This window comes from Leucoraja erinacea, chromosome 17 (genome assembly GCF_028641065.1).
Source record: "Leucoraja erinacea ecotype New England chromosome 17, Leri_hhj_1, whole genome shotgun sequence".
In the NCBI taxonomy this organism is placed as follows: domain Eukaryota; kingdom Metazoa; phylum Chordata; class Chondrichthyes; order Rajiformes; family Rajidae; genus Leucoraja; species Leucoraja erinaceus.
Genome location: NC_073393.1, coordinates 43595932 through 43616400, shown reverse-complemented (window position 1 = coordinate 43616400; position 20469 = coordinate 43595932). Strand labels below are relative to the sequence as shown.

Below are 20469 nucleotides of genomic sequence, written 5' to 3'. Positions count from 1 at the left end.
TCTGCATCCCGAACAAAAGAGTCAGCTACTATATGGCTCTACTGGACGTCACCCTTTCCTGCTGTGTCACAGCCTTGCCTGGAACTGCTGCTCAACCTTGATATGTCATTCCTCCCCCAACAGCACCCTAAAGGATGTACCTGTTTTGAGGGGGGATGGCCACTGGGGTCACCTGCACATCATGTCTAATCCCCTTCATCGTGGCCACCCACCTTCTCTCTTCGTGGACCCTGAGTGCGACAACCTCGCTATACACCTTGTCCAAGAAGCTCTCGCTCTCGCTCTCCCGGATGGTCCTGAGGTCGTCCAGCTCCTGCTCCAGTTCCCTAACGCAGTCTGTAAGGAGCTGCACCTGGACACAATTCCCACAGGTGCGGTCATCAGGGACACCAGCAGTTTCCCGACTCCCCACATCCTGCAGCTGGAGCATTGCACCAACGTACCTGCCATCACCACTGCAACTGAACCAAGGAGAAATAACAAAATAACGAGTCTCACACACAAGAACAGTGTACCTTGTACTCCTATCTGCCTCTGATCACCTCCTTGCTTCAGCCTTCTCGCCAAAGACTTGCACTTCATTTCAACGCAGCCTCTCTCCCAACACGACCGCTCTGCTACACCTTGCCCTGTTTTTATTAGCCACTCAATTAGTCAATTTGGATACTGCAACCAATCAACAGACTTGCTGCTCAAAGCTGCCGCTCCGGCTCCGGCTCCGACCTGCAATTGATCTGCCCTGGTGACATCTAATTCCCAGGTTAGTGCTGAGATATTCAATGAGAAGAATGCTGTTAAGTATCAACAAATGGTTAGATCCTCTCTTGTTGAAACTAGTAATTGCCCAAGCATTCACACGGCGTAAATATTATCAGCTCAGAACTGAATCTTGTACAAAACACAAAGTGCTGGAGGAACTCTGCAGATCAGAAACTTCTGGGAAGGAAATGGGCAGGTGATATTTCCATCCGGTCTGGACCTTTCTGCAGGCTAATTGGGTAAGGGGGAGAAAGCAGGAAAAGAGATGAGTGGGACAAAGCCATGCCAACGATGGATGGATACAGGTGAATGGGATTTGATTAGCAGATGGATGGAGTAAGTGAAAAACGTTAGTAAATGACAAAGTGAATATTGGATATGTCTTTCTTAGGCTGGTGGTATGGCTCCTTCATTTTCTCTAGCGTCGTGAATAGAATTGGGGAGGGGAGGGAAAGGGGCAAGGGAAGAGGAAAAAGATGCAAAGAAAGAGAAAGGCAGTGAATGAAACATTTACTCCTGGGTCTCCCTCTCCATTTCTGTCTCTTCTCCTCCCGTCACCTCCACATTGTTTATCTCTCGGGTGTGAACCCATTTTTTTTAGATACTGAACTATAGCTGGAATCATGTACACTACTTTTACAACATGTGCTGCCTAAATACATTCACAATGCATTGGTTTCATTTGATACATATACACCATGTTTGATATCTGTTTGGTATTCATGGTCTAACAAATCTTATCCCAATCATTGTGCAGGCAATATACATGTAATTAGCGCTGGTAATATATGCTGTTAATGCATTGCGCATCTGAACGCATTAATTTCCAAGTTATTGGAAACATTACTCAATTCTATTTAAAAATAAATAGTTTAATGATGTGCTACCTGCTTTAAAAATACATACTCAAAACTTTGATACGGTTCCATACAGCCATAAAAATCAAAGAACATGTTTGAATACGTAACATCAGGCTGTACAGTAGTGCAACGGTAGAGTTGTTGCCGTACAGTGTCAGAGACCCGGATCCGACTCTGAGTACAGGTACTGACTGCACAAAGTTTGTACATTCTACCTGTGACCTCATGGGTTTTCTCCAGGTGCTCCGGTATCCTCCAACATTCTTCTGTACATTATAAATTGCCCCTAGTGTGTAGAATAGTGCTAGTGGGCGGGGTGATCACCGGTAGGCGTGGATTCGGTGGGCCAAAGGGCTTATTTCCGTGCTATATCTAAAAAACCGAAATTCTAAATCTGCATGTTACTGTAAATACTGCTCCTGATTATATAAATTACTAGACCAAGTGCAGACCCGTTGGGTCTGCTCCCCCAACGCAGCCGTTCCCTACCCGTAGCCGTTCCCTAGCCGCAGCCCCCACGGGAGACGTGGTCCGCGAACTGAAGCCGTTCTTGAAAGGCCAAATTAAATGGCGTCTCTTGAGGTTGAAATGCGGGCGCCAGCAGCCGTTATGGTCGCTGGCCAGCAGGAGGCGACAAAATGAGTGGGGGGGGGGGGGGGGGGGGGGGGGGGGGGAAGAAGGATGTGATTAAAAACGTGTACTTAAAGGCGACGAAATGTAATGAGGAGCGGATACTTAGAAAGGAAAGCGAAATCTCCACCGAAATGGAAAAGATCTGGGAGATTGAGCGTCTGGATTCGGCATGGCAGTGAATCAAAGGAAGGAAGTAAAAGGATTCATTCCGATTGGACATCTGCGAGCATCAGCCATTCCGATTGGACATCTGCGAGTATTGGGCACGAATCAAAAGGCAGAAAGGCAGCCAGACGTCAGGCACAGAGTTTTATAGATATACTAGACCAAGTGCAGACCCGTTGGGTCTGCTCCCCTAATGGTGTGATCCCCCAACCCAATATTCCACCATGCACCCGTCTCCTCCAATGGAACTGAAGCCGTTCTCAAAAGTAAGATTCCAGCACTGCCCTGCCTCTTTAAAAAAAAATCCCTGCCTGCTGCAGCAGTGAAAAGTTCAGTGTTCCTGTCTTGCAACATTGTTTCGAAGTGTGTTGGAAGCTGAGGAATGAGCAGCCGTCAACGAATCAAAAGGCAGGAAGGGATCCGTACTGCAGGCGGACGGACGGCGGACGGATTTGAGTTTTATATATATACTAGGCCAAGTGCAGCCCTGTTGGGTCTGCTCCCCCAATGCAGCCGTTCCCTACCCGTAGCCCCCACGGGAGACGTGGTCCTCCAACTCAAGCTGTTCAGGACTCAGTAGTGCGGCTGATTTTAAGTGCCGTCTTTGAGGCGAAATGCGGGCGCCAGCAGCCGTTATGGTCGCTGGCCAGCAGGAAGCGACAAAATTAGTGAGTGGGGGGGGGGGGGGGGAAGAAGGATTTTATTTAAAATGTGTACGTAAATACGACAAAATATAATCAGGAGTGGATACTTGGAATCAACCGAAATGGAAATATTCTGGGCGTTTGTGGGTCTGGTGTTGGCGTAGCAACGAATCAAAGGCTGGCACCCACAGGCTGGCAACCACAAGTCAGGCAGAAACACAGCCAGCCAGCAGCCACAGAGTTTTAATATTATATTAGACCAAGTGCAGACCCGTTGGGTCTGCTCCCAAAATGGTGTGATCCCCCAACCCAATATTCCACCATGCACCCGTCTCCTCCAACGGAACTGAACCCGTTCCCAAATGTAAGATTCCAGCACTCCCCTGCCTCCCTCAGCAGTGGATTGAAAAAAAATTCCAATAGCACCTCCCCTGCCTGCTGCAGCGGTTCCAATTGCAATACCAATTGGCCCTCCCCCTCCTGTTGAAGCACTTGCTGTGATATCCCATTGAGGTGAAAAGTTCAGAGTGTTCCTGTCTTGCAACTTTGTTTTGAAGTGTGTTGGAAGCTGATAGGAAGGAGTGTATTGGGCATTGTGACATCACACGATGGAACGGATCAAAAGGCAGAAAGGCAGCCGGACGGCATGCGGCAGCCACACAGTTTTAATATATAACTAGACCAAGTGCAGACCCGTTGGGTCTGCTCCCCCAATGGTGTGATTCCCCCAACCCAATATTTCACCATGCACCCGTCTCCTCCAATGGAATGGAAGCCGTTGCCAAATGTAAGTTTCCAGCACTCCCCTGACTCCCTCAATTGCACCTCCCCTGCCTGCTGCAGCAGTGAAAAGTTCAGTGTTCCTGTCTTGCAACTTTGTTTCGAAGTGTGTTGGAAGCTGATAGGAAGGAGCAGCCGTCAACGAATCAAAAGGCAGGAAGGGATCCGTACTGCAGGCGGACGGCGGACGGATTTGAGTTTTATATATATACTAGACCAAGTGCAGACACGTTGGGTCTGCTCCCCCAATGGTGTGATCCCCCAACCCAATATTCCACCATGCACCCGTCTCCTCCAACGGAACTGAGCCCGTTCCCAAATGTAAGATTGCAGCCCTCCCCTGCCTGCTGCAGCAGTGAAAAGTTCAGAGTGTTTCTGTTTTGCAACTTTGTTCGAAGTGTGTTGGAAGCTGACATGTAAATGGAGAAGCCTGTTTATTTTTGAAATACTTGGGGGGGGTGGGTGGAGGGGGGAGGGGGGGGGGGGGGGGGGGGAGAAGGATTTGATTAAAAACATGTACTTCAACACGACGAAATGAAATGAGGAGCGGATACTTAGAAAGAAAAGCGAAATCTCTACCGAAATGGAAAATATCTCGGAGATTGAGCGTCTGGATTGGGCGTGGCAATGAATCAAAGGAAGAAATGCAGCCGGACGGCAGCCGGACAGATAGATAGATAGACAGATAGACAGATAGACAGATAGACAGATAGATGGATGAACCAAATGCAGGTAGGTAGGATATGGGTAAATGGGGCAACTTGGTTGCCATAAGCAAGTTCAGCCGAAGGCCCTGTTTGCTTGCAGCATAACTCCAAAACTTTAAATCCTATTGTTGATAATTTAAATTGATGAGCATGCAATACACAGCTCCATTCAGATTAGAAAGAGGGGAAAGAGTCGGGAGGGAGAGTGGAGGGGAAGGGGGAGAGAAGTGGAAGAGTGGGGAGAGAGGTGGAGAGGGGTAGCGGGAGTGATGGAAGAGGGACTGAGGGATAGGGGAAGGGGGCGGGGGGAGAGGGAAGGGGGTGGGGTAGAGAGTGAAGGGGGTGGGGGAGAGAGGGATGGGTGGGAGAGGGAGAGGGAGAGGGGTGAGGAGAGGGAAACATAGAAACATAAGATTCTATAAGATCACCCCTCAATCTTCTAAATTCTAGCGAGTACAAGCCGAGTTTATCCAGTCTTTCTTCATATGAAAGTCCTGCCATCCCAGGAATCAGTCTGGTGAACCGTCTCTGTACTCCCTCTATGGCAAGAATGTCTTTGGGCATTGGGCATTGTGACATCACACGATGACACGGTCACCAGGGGCTGGGGCTGGTGCAAAGGCATATGTAAATGGGTCCATCCCGATTGGACATCTGCGAGCATTGGGCATTGTGACATCACACGATGGGAACGAATCAAAAGGCAGGAAGGGATCCGTACTGCAGGCGGACTGATTTGAGTTTTATATATTAACTAGACCAAGTGCAGACCGTTGGGTCTGTTTCCCCAACAGCGTTTGCGGGGGGGGGGGGGGGGGGGGGGGGGGGGGCGGGGGAGGGGGTGCACTCATATTAACCACCGCCCAAACTCACAGGTGGGGGGAGGGGAGGGGTGAGAAGAGGGGAGGGAGGGGGGGAGGGAGGGGAGAGGAGGAGGAGGGGAGGAGGAAGGGACAGATTTGGGAGGGAAAGGAGATAGGGGGTGAGAGAGGGGGATGGGGGAGAGAGATGTGGGGAAGGGGGGGGTGGAGGGAGGGGGAGGAGGGAGGGGGAGGGGGGGAGAGAGAGGGAAAGAGTGGGGAGGGAGAGTGGAGGGGGGGAAGGGGGAGACATCGCAGAGTGGGGAGGGAGGAGGAGAGGGGCAGGGGGATTGATGGAAGAGGGACAGAGGGGTAGGAGGAAGGGGAGGGTGGAGAGAAGGAAGGGGTGGGGTAGAGAGGGAAGGGGGGTGGGGGAGAGTGGGATGGGTGGGAGAGGGAGAGGGGTGAGGAGAGGGAAACATAGAAATTAAGTGCAGTAGTAGGCCATTCGGCCCTTTGAGCCTGCACCACCATTCAATATGATCATGGCTGATCATCCAACTCAGTAACCTGTACCTGCCTTCTCTCCATACCCCCTGATCGCTTTAGCCACAAGGGCCACATCTAACTCCCTCTTAAATCTAGCCAATGGACTGGCCTCAACTACCTTCTGTGGCGCAGAATTCCAGAGATTCACCACTCTCTGTGTGAAGCATGTTTTTCTCATCTCTGTCCTAAAGGATTTCCACCTTATCTTTAAACTGTGACCCCTTGTTCTGGACTTCCCCAACATCTGGAACAATCTTCCTGCATCTAGCCTGTCCAACCCCTTAAGAATTTTGTACGTTTCTATAAGATCTGCCCTCAATCTTCTAAATTCTAGCGAGTACAAGCCGAGTCTATCTTGTCTTTCTTCATATGAAAGTCCTGACATCCCAGGAATAAGTCTGGTGAACCTTCTCTGTACTCCCTCTATGGCAAGAATGTCTTTGACCATTGGACATTGTGACATCACACGATGGAACGTTCAGCGGGTGCTGGTGCTCCTGCAAAGGCATATGTAAATGATTCCATTCCGATTGGACATATGTGAACATTGGGCATTGTGACATCACACGATGGAACGTTCACCAGGGACTGGGGCTGATTCTATGGGTGAGATGCCAGTTTTTTTTTTGAAATATTGGGAGGTGGGGGGAGAAGGATTTGATTAAAAATGTGTACATAAATACGACAAAATGTAATCAGGAGTTTCTATAAGATCCTCCCTCAATCTTCTAAAATCTAGCGAGTACAAGCCGAGTCTATCCAGTCTTTCTTCATATGAAAGTCCTGACATCCCAGGAATCAGTCTGGTGAACCTTAACAATATAACCCATATAACAATTACAGCACGGAAACAGGCCATCTCGACCCTTCTAGTCCGTGCCGAACACATAATCTCCCCTAGTCCCATATACCTGCGCTCAGACCATAACCCTCCATTCCCTTCCCATCCATATAACTATCCAATTTTTTTTTAAATGATAAAAACGAACCTGCCTCCACTACCTTCACTGGAAGCTCATTCCACACAGCTACCACTCTCTGAGTAAAGAAGTTCCCCCTCATGTTACCCCTAAACTTCAGTCCCTTAATTCTCAAGTCATGTCCCCTTGTTTGAATCTTCCCTCCTCTCAGTGGGAAAAGCTTTTCCACGTCAACTCTGTCTATCCCTCTCATCATTTTAAAAACCTCTATCAAGTCCCCCCTTAACCTTCTGCGCTCCAAAGAATAAAGCCCTAACTTGTTCCACCTTTCTCTGTAACTTAGTTGCTGAAACCCAGGCAACATTCTAGTAAATCTCATCTGTACTCTCTCTATTTTGTTGACACCCTTCCTATAATTAGGCGACCAAAATTGTACACCATACTCCAGAATTGGCCTCACCAATGCCTTGTACAATTTTAACATTACATCCCAGCTTCTATACTCAATGCTCTGATTTATAAAGGCCAGCACACCAAAAGCTTTCTTTACCACCCTATCTACATGAGATTCCACTTTCACGGAACTGTGCACAGTTATTCCCAGATCCCTCTGTTCCCTGCATTCTTCAATTCCCTACCATTTACCATGTAATTCCCTACCATTTACCATGTAAGAGGAGAGAAGTGGGAGAGTGGGGAGGAAGGGGTAGAGAGACTGGTGGAAGAGGGACAGAGTGGTAGGGGAAGGGGGTGGGGTGGAGAGGGAAGGGGGGTGGGGGAGAGTGAGAGATGGGTGGTAGAGGGAGAGGGGTGAGGAGAGGGAAACAGAGAAACATAGAAATTAAGAGCAGGAGTAGGCCATTCGGCCCTTCGAGCCTGCAACACCGTTCAATATGATCATGGCTGATCATCCAACTCAGTATCCGGGACCTGCCTTCTATCCATACCCCATGACCCCTTTAGCCACAAGGGCCACATCTAACTCCCTCTTAAATATAGCCAATGAACTGGCCTCAACTACCTTCTGTGGCAGAGAGTTCCAGAGATTCACCACTCTCTGTGTGAAAAATGTTTTCCTCATCTCCGAATGACAGTTAGTGAAGAGTTTGAATAATCGCTGAGCGTTCTCTATGGCAACAATGTATTTGAGCATTGGGCATTATGACATCACACGATGGAACGTTCACCAGGGGGCTGGGGCTGGGGCAGCTTTTATGGGTTAGAAGCCTGTTTATTTTTGAAATATTGTGGTGGGGGGGGTGGAGGGGTGTAGGATTTGATTTAAAAATGTACTTAAACACGACGAAATGTAATGAGGAGCGGATACTTAGAAAGAAAAGCGAAATCTCTACCGAAATGGAAAAGACGTCGGCGATTCTGCGTCCGGTTTCTGAGTTGCGGAGAATCAAAGGAAGAAACGCGGCCGGAAAGCCGTACATGCAAATGGATCCATTCCGATTGGACGTCCGCGAGCATCGGGCATTGTGACATCGCACGGCGGGAACGAATCGAAAGGCAGGAAGGGATCCGTACTGCAGGCGGACGGATTTGAGTTTTATATATTAATAGATAGATAGATAGATAGATAGATAGATAGATAGATAGATAGATAGAGACAGATAGACAGATAGACAGATAGATTACCATCATAAATATACAATTTACAGGTTTGCTTTAAACTCTCCAGGCTAAACAATTGTTTAAGATTATATAAAACTCCCATGAAATCACAGGGAAGTTCCAATCAATTAAACCTTTAATCATACAAAGTGTTGTCTCAATTGACCATTCTTCCTTGAGTTCTCTAATTGTAAATGAAGAAATGCCGTGTTACTGGATAATGACAATGACTGGGAATTGTTGTTGATTTTGTTCTCAACAACCACCAAAATCCAAAAAAATTGGATATTCTTTCCAAAAATATGGCACATTCACTACATCTGCTCATGCTATGATTCCCTCGATGAGTTAGCATATCCTTCTCTTTAGCATTTGGCTCTAAATCCTTAAAAGGGTAGGGAAGATGTCTGGTGGAATCCCAATAGAAGTGGCAGAAATGGAATAAGGATCCATTGAAGGTAATGCTAGTGCAGAAAATAAAATATACAGTTACGACCCCTGTCCACTATGGTGTGGTGAAGATGTCGCTATTTAGAGCATACTGCACACCACTCTACACTGCGCACCTGTGGTCGAACTATTTAAAGACAAGTATGCAGAGACTAAAGGTCGCATATAACGATGCCATGAGAACACTGCTAAGGCAACCTAGATGGTGTAGTGCCAGTAATATGTTTGTGGCTGCAGGAGTCAGTACTTTAGAATCTATCCTAAGACACCACATGTATAAATTCATTTGCAGGATAAATGACTCTAAAAATGTGCTTATTGTGGCCTTGTCAAACATAACGGTTAGCACTGCGCGCTACGAATCCCAGCTGTGGAAACACTGGTATCGTTGTCTCATTGTAGGACATTGATCATCTTTTAATCTGGATTTTTAACTTAAGTATTGTGCTTTAAAAAATGTATAAATTATGATGTTTTTACTTTTTATGTGATATACCAAGATGTTATATGTATTTATGATATTTGATATGCTATGCATTTTTAATGTAATGTTGCCCCTTGTCTGGACCTTGAGTCTGTAATAACATTCATTATTATTATTATTATGGCCAAGGGAAAGCAATGGTTTAAGGGAAAAAACATCTTAACTGGTGTGGAGAATCTCGTCATCAGAGCAGATTCGACAGAGATAGAGGAACTGGGAGAATCAGATGAAATTCCTACAGAAAACAGGATGGGAGGAGCCACCATTGAGATAGCAGTGGAAGATTTTGGACGTAGATATTGGTAGCAAACCTGGCGCTGGTGATGAAGATAGAGATATCAAAATAGTCAGAAATGGACCAAGGGAACAGAATGGAAATCTAACTGAAAAAGGAATCAAATTTTCAATTTTATACAAATGCAGGAAGCAGCAACAACAAAAGTCATTACTAATGGTAAATAAAAAATTGAGGGAAGGCCCTTTAGTAGCAACTATTCTGTATTCAACAAAAAATGCTGGCAATCACCCAATCTCTGCTTGACATCTCCTATGCAGAGGAATTGGCATTGCAATGCTACATGGGAAGTAAGGTTACAAGGACAGTCAAGAATGTGGAGTTAAGTTTAGATTGACTGTGGTCTTGTGAAAAATTATCAATGCAAGGGTCTAAATGGCTTATTCCTGCAGCTACAACAGAACAGGAGTGTAGACTGATGACCAAGGGTTATCTTAGTCGAAGGTAGACACAAAATGCTGGAATAACTCAGCGGACAGGCAGCATCTTTGGAGAGAAGGAATGGATGACGTTTCAGGTCGAGACCCTTCTTCAGACCAATGTCAGGGGAGTGTGCGGGAAAGAGATAGAATGCAGTCGGAGGCAGTATCTTAGTCGTCGGTGACTTTAACTTCCCCAATACTGACTGGGACTTGCACAGTGCCAAAGACACAGAAGGGGAGGAGACAATAAGGGCTACCGGAAATTGGAGAAGTCAATGTTCATGCCGCTGGGATGTAAACTATCCAAGCGAAATACGAGGTGTTGCTCCTCCAATTTCCGGTGGTGCTCACTTTGGCCCTGGAGGATGCCCACGACAGAAAGGTCGGATTCGGAATGGGACGGGGAGTTGAAGTGCTGAGCCACCGGGAGATCAGGTAGATTATTGCGGACCGTGGTGATGTTTTATGTTAAATTCTATAGTGTGTGTTCTTTATACCCTTTCTGGCTTAATCCCTCCCTTCACCACCTCCAGTTTAAATTCCAGTTGGAATATTTTGGAGGACCCAAGAACCAAGAACAAGAACCGAGCTGAGGTGTTCGGCAAAAGATCGCCAACCCTACGCTTGGTCTCACCGATGTAGATCAGCTGACATCTAGAGCAGCGGATGCAATAGATGAGGTTGGAGGAGGTGCAGGTGAACCTCTGTCGCACCTGGAACGACTGCTTGGGTCCTTGAATGGAGTTGAGGGGGGAGGTAAAACGACAAGTGTAGCATTTCCTGCGGCTGCAACGGGAAAGTGCCCGGTGATGATTGGTGGTACGGGTGGGAAGGGAAGAATTGACCACGGAGTTACGGAGGGAGCGGTCTTTGCGGAACGGGGGGGGGGGGGGGGGGGAGATGGGAAGAGGGGGGGAGGGGTGGGGCCACGTTGGAGGTGGCGAAAATGACGGAGGACTACTTGTTTTATGTGCCGACGAGTGGGGGGAAAGGGGTGGATTAGGGGAACTTTGCCCCCGTTACTAGTGGGGGGGGGGGGGGGGGGGTGGGGAAAGAGAGCAGTGTTATGGGGTATTGAAGAAACCCTGGTGAGAGCCTCATCGGGTTAGCTATAGGATCTTTGAGCTACACCACTCGGCCTCGCACCTTCCTGTCGTCTGGTGGAGGAGGGGGGGGCAGTGGCGAGGAGCTCCCAACCGCCCCTCCCCCTTTGGCGGCGGCACATTGGCGTTGGACAGGGACGGCCAAGGTAGCGGGGCGATGTTGTCCGAGGAGTGCTGACCTTCCTTCCTCCCCACCTCCTCTGCCCCTTCCTCTCTCTCTCCTTTACGCCCCCCTCCACCACCCTTATCTTGGGACCCCTCCTCTCTCTCCCGCACTGATCCCCATTCAGTCCTCACTGACATCCCCTGTGCTCCCCTCCCCATCTCCCCCCCCCCCCCCAATCTATTCATCGCCCTACCCACCTCGCATTGATTCTCCTGCCACTGCCCACCCCCCATCCATCCTACACTGGTCTGCCAATTCATCCTGTACTGACCCCCCTTCCCATCCATTCTGCACTTCTCCCCCATCCATCCTGTAGTGATATCCCCATTCATCCTGTACTGATCCCCTCATTCATCCTGTAGTGATCCCCCATTCATTCATCCTGCACAGACCCTCCGATCCACACTGTCCTGACCCCTCCCCCACCATTCATCCTGTACTGATCCCCCACCCCCCATCCATCCTGTACTGATCCCCCCCAATTCAATAAGAATGGGGGGAACAGTCTGAAGAAGGGTCTCGACCCGAAACATTGCCTATTTCCTTCGCTCCATAGATGCTGCCTCACCCGCTGTTTCTCCAGCATTTATGTCTACCTCCATCCATCCCGTACTGATCCCCCCCATTCAACACCATTGACATCACCAGTGCTCTCCCCTCAGTTTTACATACTCCAACCAACACGCACTATTTCACATGCCTCAATCCATCCATTCCGCACCGATTGCCTTCTCAAACCCCGCCATCTATCCACCCCGCACTGATTCACACATCCCCTGACCCTATTGTGCTTCATGGTCTTCAGAGCGAACATTGACTATGTTTGATAACGGAATACAATCAATGTGTTTCAATTCCCAATGTTATTATTTGTTTTGACACCTTTAAACATATTATCAAAAGAACATTTGCTGTAGTTATGTCCTTTGGCCATCTCTTGTCAGTTAGTGTAATGTTTAAGCTGTCAGATGGGTAAAGTCAGTTTTAGCAGCTATTATCATAAAATGCCGTTAGAAATTTCCTTGCAACCTGGATATTTTGTTATGGATAAATTATGTGGGAAACCAGAGTGTTTCTGTGCCAATAGCAATAACGACCCATGCTATGGCCATGTCATGGTAATTTTCGGTCCTTCACAGAAAACATGCTTGCATCAATCTGTAGTATGTTACCATGGTCCAGGATTTATTGACACAGGTTGATCATATGCTGAATAATCCAACCACATTTTTGTTTGGAAGTGGAAAGAACTAATAGAAATTGCATTAATTGCAATGTATAAAAAGAGTTGAGACATTGAATTATAATTTTGCTGCATGTCATTGTGGTATATATCATGTCTTGAATGGTGAATATGTTTAGTTTGTGAGTTATTTGAAGCAGAAGTAATATGTAAATGTAGACAAAAATGCTGGAGAAAGTCAGCGGATGTGGCAGCATCTATGGAGCGAAGGAAATAGGCAATGTTTTGGGCCAAAACCCTTCTTCAGACTACTGGGTTTCAGCCTGAAGCGTTGCCTATTTCCTTCGCTCCATAGATGCTGCTGCACCTGCCGAGTTTCTCCAACATTTTTGTCTACCTTCGATTTTCCAGCATCTGCAGTTCCTTCTTGAACATAATACGTGAATGAGTGAATACATAATACGTGAATTGAGCATAATTACAACTGGTAACTACGCACTTCGTCCGAGCACATTATCACACGCGTCATGCAAACCGTCTTAAATGACCACCTAAACGACCACCAAATGGGCAACCTAAAAAGCTGTCAAGGTTGCCCGGCTGGCAACAGGGAAAAAAAAGTTAAGTGAGAGCCCTGTCAGTGTGGAGAATACTAATGTGCAAGGGCAGTTTGAGACCAAGAAGAAAGTGGTTTTGGGGGCTCTTGAAGAGCACTATGGTGTATAAATCCCCAGGGCCTCATGGGACCTATCCCAAAATATCGAGAGAGGCAAGAGAAGAGATTGCAGGAGCCTTGACAAAGATCTTTGCAAAGTGAGGTCCCAGAGGAGTAGCTAATGTTGATACTTTCTTTAAGAATGGAAGTGGGGAGAATCCAGGAAATTATAGGCCCATGAGCTCCATGTCAGTGTAGAGAAGCTATTAGAGAAGATTCTTTGGGATAGGATTTTCTCCCATCTGGAAGAAAATTGATTATTTAGGGAGAACAGCATGTCTTTGTAAGCAGCAGTTAAAGTTTTACTAACTTGATTGAGTGTTATGAGAAAGGTGACCTATGAGGATATGCAGTGGATGTTGTCTATATGGATTTTAGTAAAGTATTTTATAAAATGCCCCATGGTAGGCTGATCCGCAGATCCGCAAGGATCTGTGCTGGGACCTCTGTATTTGTGACATAAATATGACAGACGCAAATGTAGAGGGGTCGGTTAGTAAGTTTGCAGATGACACCAAGATTGCTGGGGTCACGCACTGTGAGGAAGGCCATTTAAGTATACAGCAAAGTATACATCAATCAGCTATAGAAATAGGCGGAAAAAATGGTAGATGAGTTTGATGGAGTTTAGCGAACAGGTGTGAGGTGTTAGGGAGTTCAAATGTAAGGGGAAAATATACAACTAATGGCATGCACCTATCGTACTTTATCCTGCTCCATCTCTCTTCCAGCTTCCCAGCACTGAACATGTGGGATACCGCTAGTCATCGGCATCTAGTTGTAAAAACAGCCTTCTATCATCACCATTTCCTACAGCTAAGCTAATTTTGAATCTAGTTCACCACTCTGAATACCAGGTGCCTTATCCTTTTGAACTAGTTGGGGGATCTTAACAAAGTGGAAGTTTATCAAAGATTTTACCAAATTATGTATATTACATCCACTGCTCTGCTCTCAATCGATATGCTATGTCACCTCAAAGAATTCAACCAAATTAGGTTGATGGAATATGTCCTTGATAAAATATTGGGAGTCTCTGATTAGTCCCTGCATTTCCAAATAATCATTAATTACTTCCATCGGAATGTTTTCCTGAATCTTCCCTACCATTAATGTTTGGTGCACAGGTCGATAGTTAGTAGATTATTCCTTGCTACCTTTCTGGAAAATAGGGCTACATTTATTGTCCTCCAGTTATTTGGTTCCTCGCTTGGGTCCAACAAAGATTTAAAGATCTCAGCCATAGCACCAGCATCTCTTCCCTTGTCTCCCACCAGAACACAAGATAGCCAGCATTGAATACCTCTTCCTTTATGGAGACTGCACTTGACCTTCAATTTTCACTTCACTGCATTCTACAAATACTTTTTTTTTTTTAATACCGATGAAAAGTATACATTTAGGATGTCACCTATATCTTCTGACTCCAAACACAAATTGCCCTGTGGCCCATAATGGCCATGTCTTTATTTTCCCCTTTTTATTATTTTGCCTTGAATACACATGCAATGTCTTTGGACTTATCTAGGAAACGCAATTATGTTATTAACCATGCAATCACAGTTTCTAGAGTTCCAATATGAAACTCAATAGCATTATTTAAAAATGCGATAATTGATCAATATCACATTCATCCGCTTCTCAAAAATTGCAGCTCCTACAATTTAAAGAGGTAACTTGCCCTCAAACATCAAACATTAAATGTCTGCTACATGGTCCTGTGGAGTGTGGCAGTCCATTATAAAACCTGCGCGCAGTCAATGACAATCAATTCCACACTTGCCATGGGAAGTTTACCAGATACCACTACTTCTGCTGCTAAAACTGAGTTAGAAAGCTACTGGAGAAGTTGCAGGCATGCATAGGTGCAGGCATGCAAAAGGAGGTATACAAGATATCACCTTTGGAGACATTATCCACCAAGAATTTAAAGGGACGCAGGCTCGTAGAACTATTGAAGCTGTCGATCATGAGAACAATCATCGTTGACATCTGTAAGTTACTGTACTCTGCCGCCGGCTTGCATACATAGCTGAACTGCAACAACACTCCAAGGTCATTTCTGTACTCCACCTTCTAGAATTGGGATGAATCAGTCTGGAATGATCCCAAGTCCGCTGCCACTTATCTGTGTCAAATCTTCACTTTGCTGCTCACCAAAACATTGCAAAGGTCATTCATACTTTATACCAAAGGATAGAGGAGTTCTACCTTTTCTTTTAGGCCAATGAATGAGGCAGAACCAATGTTGCAACCTTCCTCAAGGTTCTGATCCTCATACTGCATTCATAATAACAAGATGACAATCCCCCCCCCCCCATGTTTTGTAATCCGGACTTTATCAATGCTTTCTAAGGGCTGAATCGGCCCGTTTGCGTTGCCTTTCAGCCTCCAGCGCAGCTTAGAATCAAGCTGCTGCATCGAGGCCATCGAGGCTCCCAATGTTGAAGCCCCCGCCGGCCGATTCAAGCCCCACTATTCTGGGTGGACGAAGCTGCTGTTGCTGGAGTTCGGAGTCGGTCACCAACCAGGTCAGCTCCCGATGTTACCATCCCCCGGGCCCACAACCGAAGCCTTGCGTGTGTGCGCATGCGCGCGGCCGCCAAGAAATTGTGCCCCCCGCATGTTTTGATAGCGATTTCCGTGCCTGTACCTCAGTGCCACTTTCCTGCATATGTCTTTTGATTTCCTTTTAACCATCTGTACTCGTAAACTTCAAAATCACGCTGCTTCTCTGATACTCCCTTTTCTTGGATTTCCTGAAATCATGCTGCTTTGATTGAGTGTGAGACTTTAGTACATCTCACTGAATTCCATACTGTCAATAGCAAAAATGAATCCCCCAATTGGTCACCCTGAAAACATTCAAGGTGGCTATCAGTTATATATCAATTATAACAGCTAATTATCCATTAAAAACGCAATGTCTCCACGCATGAATGTGGACAATTTAATGCATGGCTGGTAAAACTGTGGATTGCGATCCATTCATTTTGTTCCAACTGTGGTATTTAATGAGGACACAGGGAACTGCAGATGTTGGTTTACAAAAGAAGACAAAATGTTTGGAGTAACTTAGCAGGTCATGCAGCATCTCTGGAGAACAAGGATAGTTGATGTTTCAGGTCAGGACCCTGGTATAGGGTATAAAATGTTATGACTCGCATTGATTCCAAATGCCAATATTTTCTAATGCACTCACATTACTCTTCCTATTAATTTATCCAATGAACTCCTGCACCATCCACTTCCCTAAGCTTTCTACGGCGTTGCATCCACCAGAGCTGTCTTAATCAGCCATGTATGTGTTCTACGGTGATATAGAGCCACAAGAACACTTTTTTTTTAGTTTCTGGTGACATATCCAATAACAGCCATCCATAAAACCTATACCCAGTTATGTTTCCCACTGAATTGCAAAGACTTTTCCCACAAATTATTTTCATTACATGTTGGAAAATGGAACAGGCTAATAAAATATTCCTTTTCACATGGGCAATTAGAAGAGTCAAAAGGGGCCATAAGATGCTTTTGGCAAGTCAGATTAACGAAAATCACAAGGCTTTTTATATCTACATTAAAAACAAGAGGGTAACTAGGGAGAAGGGCTACTCAAGGAGAGAATGTATTCTTGGATTGAGGGATGTAGACAAGATGCTAAACGAGTAGTTTGTATCTGTTTTCACCAAGAAGGACATGGAGAACAGCGAGATCAGAGTGGAGAATTTCGGGGGCAGTACGGTGGAACAGCAGTAGAGTTGCTGCCTTGCAGTGCCAGAAACCCAGGTTTGACGTTGACTACAGGTGCATGTCTGTACAGTTTGTACGTTCCCCTATGACCGAGTAGGTTTTGTCCGGGATGTCTGGTTTCTTCCCACACCCCAAAGGCGTACAGGTATATACCGTGCCCTCCATGTTTGGGACAAAGTCCCATCATTTATTTATTTGCCTCTGTATTACACAATTTGGGATTTGTAATAGAAAAAAATCACATGTGGTTAAAGTGCACATTGTCAGATTTTAATAAAGGCCATGTTTATACATTTGGGTTTCACCGTGTAGCACCAAGCAAAATAGAAACCATGTGCAATATTAATATAATTGTGGATTGTAATATCTTATGAGCTGTAAGCTAGGGTGTAGATCATAGGGTATTGTATAGAATCAAATAAGATGATAATCAAGCAGTGTTGTACAGTAGATTAATTAGCACATTATACTCTCGTATGTCATGTCTTCACAGATTTAGAAATCTGAAAAATTATTTTAGGAAATTTGATCTTTGATCTAAAACTCAGAAAATAATTTGTAAATAATGATGTGTAAGAATGAACTGCAGATGCAGAACTCAGCGGGACAGGCAGCATCGCTGGAGAGAAGGAATGTGTAACGTTTCGGGTCAAGACCCATCTTCAGAAATAATGATTACAGTCAAAGACCAAAATTGCATTCATGTCCATCGAAATGTATACTTTCATTTCCAGATGCTGACTGAAAGGCATTTCTGCAGTGAATTTGGTGCGAAAAGGAAAGAAAACATGCTATTGATGAAATATGACACATTTAAAGAATGATACTGTACTTAAACTGAAAAGATATGAAGGCAATACTGTTGGCTGATTTTTCTCAACAAATTTTCAGAGTAGTGCACCCAAAGTGTGTAATCCTTATTCTCACGGGGGGGGGGGGGGGGGGGGGGGGGGGGGGGGGGGGGGGGGACATCATCATTGCAGACATCTTTGTACTCAGCTATCACTCTTTGGATCCATTTGAATAGCTGAAAAGCATTTTTGGACTGACTGCAGAAGGGTCTTGACCCAAAACGTTGCCCATTCCTTATTTCCACAGATGCTGCCTGACCCAATGAAGTACTCCAGCACTTTATTCTTTACTCGAGATTCCAACATCGGCATTTCCAAAAGCATCTCCAGTTAAATTACAGGAGTGGAATGCAGATGCCGTATAAATTTGAAACAAGAGTTTGAATCCTACCACAGCATTAAGAGAACTAAAAAGTCAATGGCCACACAATTGTGGATCATAATTAAAAACCCATCTTGTTCACAAATGTTCTATCCGGAACAAAATCTGCTATCCTTACTCAATCTGCCCTATAAATGACCCAAGATGACTCAAGATTTACAATGTTGTTATCTCTTAACAGCCCTCTGAAATTATCTTATTAGAGGCAATTTAGGATGAGCAATAAAATACTGATCTGCTACCATGGCCGTTAACCCAAATTAAAGAGACCACAGTGGTAAGACCTCTTCAGTAATTTGAAAATGAAATAACTTGTCAGCAGCAGGCCAGCATTCTCTAGTGACAAACAATTCTGGAATTAAAAATCCGAACATTAGGTCAAAAATGCTGTGCTGGGTATATGGAACAAACTGCTAGAGGAGGTAGGTCATAAATGATAAGAGTAGAATTAGGCCATTCGGTCCATCAAGTCTACTCCACCATTCAATTATGACTGATCTATCTCTTCCTCCTAACTCCACTCTCCTGCCTTCTCCCCATAACCCCTGACATCCGTACTAATCAAGAATCTATCTATCTCTCCTTATAAATATCCATTGAGGTGAGCCAGTTACTATAACAACATTTAAGACATTTGAAAGGTTTAGAAGGATATGGATAAAATGCAGGTAGGTGGGCCAAGTGTTGATGGGGTATCTTGGTCAATGTGGAGAACTTAGGTCAAAGGGCCTGTTTCCACGCTGTATGACTCTGACTACTGCGTCATCAAATGACAAAATATCTTTGGGTATCACTGGCCACTGCCTAGTTTATTACGTATGGGGTTTTTTTCAAATTGGAAACAGCATTTGTCAGGTTTTTTAAAATCCCTAGCTAAAATAATCTTACCATGAAAGTATCTAATCATGCAACTCAAATCAGCAATGGCACTTTCCTCTTGTATCCGAAGTGGATCCTGGAAACCTAATCCCGATAGATAATCATAAAGGATTTGTAGAGGCCTCTCATCGGGATTCAATCTCCTGTAAAAGATGAAGTGTTAAACATCAGAATTAATAATAATAATTTCTTGAAAAACCAAAAACACTTGTATAAAAGGGGTTCAATTTCAGAAAACATCTTTCTTTAAAAATCTCCAATATCTTTTCATATTGAGGAAATATTATACAAATAGAACCGCTTGGATAGTGACTTTTATATAAGCTAGGTAAATTGCAAAAGAAAAGCTTAAAGTTTTCCTGAACCGAAATAAAGTGCAAACAGACACATACACACAGGCAAAGATGAATCAAAACATGGAGGCCTGAACCTGAACCTGCTTAGCTTAGGTTATTGTTTGAGGCAATTATAGCACTGAAAGAAAAATTGTATTTGATATGGCTTTGTGTTGAAGATTGGGAAGCTGAATAAGGGGCCTCTTCTTAGGCCATCTGCTCAGTCTCTATGGCACATTTTTGAGCTCTGAATGTGACATAAAGGTGAAGAGTTATGGCTTGTTTTGCTAGGTTTGAGAGAATTCAAGGCTGAGAGATGATAGACTGCAGTTAGCTTTGGCTTTGTAAAATAATAATGAGTGTGATAAGGAATAAGATGTAAGTGAAAGAATAGTTGCTTTGAGAAATAATTAGATTGGGAGTAGTTTATAGAAGGTTGAAGCAGATGGAATTCTGACGTAATGGTCTGAGATGTAGTCTTTTGTGTTCTGCCTGGTACATGAGATTGGAAATCCTACTTCCCGATAACAGGAAAGGCACCAAACTTAGATTAAGTAAATTGACAGATTTACGACCCATGTATCTTTGAATGGGAGATGGAAATGTGCGTTTTGAACTTAGAAACTGTAATTCAGCAAACTTATATAATTAATGTTTTAAAGACATAGGTAATGGTATTTCAAAACGTGTAAAATTATAATAACACCAATTATGAAATGTATTGGCTTAATAGAAAGGTACACTTTAGACTTATAGAAATTATTTAGATTTATAGAAATATATTTTCTCTTGGTATAGACAGTGTGTATGACTTGTGTGATTGTTGTGTTATATACGTATCTTGTATTTTGAGGAGTGGTCTTTCATAAGAGCCTACTGGGGTTTTGCTGTGTTGAAATAAAATAATTCTAAAACAGTTATAAAGCACAGGTAAACGAAGGCTGTAATGAGGCCAGGGAAGGGGGATCATGTGACTGATGTTGTAAATCACCAAAAGGACAGATGATTGGTTACCAG

At 44.8% G+C, this 20469-nt stretch overlaps 1 protein-coding gene across 1 annotated transcript in view; it reads right to left on the bottom strand.

Moving 5' to 3' along the window:
* Positions 1–20469, bottom strand: part of LOC129705477 (PH domain leucine-rich repeat-containing protein phosphatase 2-like) — a 159437-nt gene that overhangs the window by 103756 nt on the left and 35212 nt on the right. The window contains exon 3 of the mRNA XM_055649067.1: positions 19127–19260. Coding sequence (XP_055505042.1) covers positions 19127–19260 — 134 coding nt within the window. The remainder of the gene's footprint in view (positions 1–19126; positions 19261–20469) is intronic.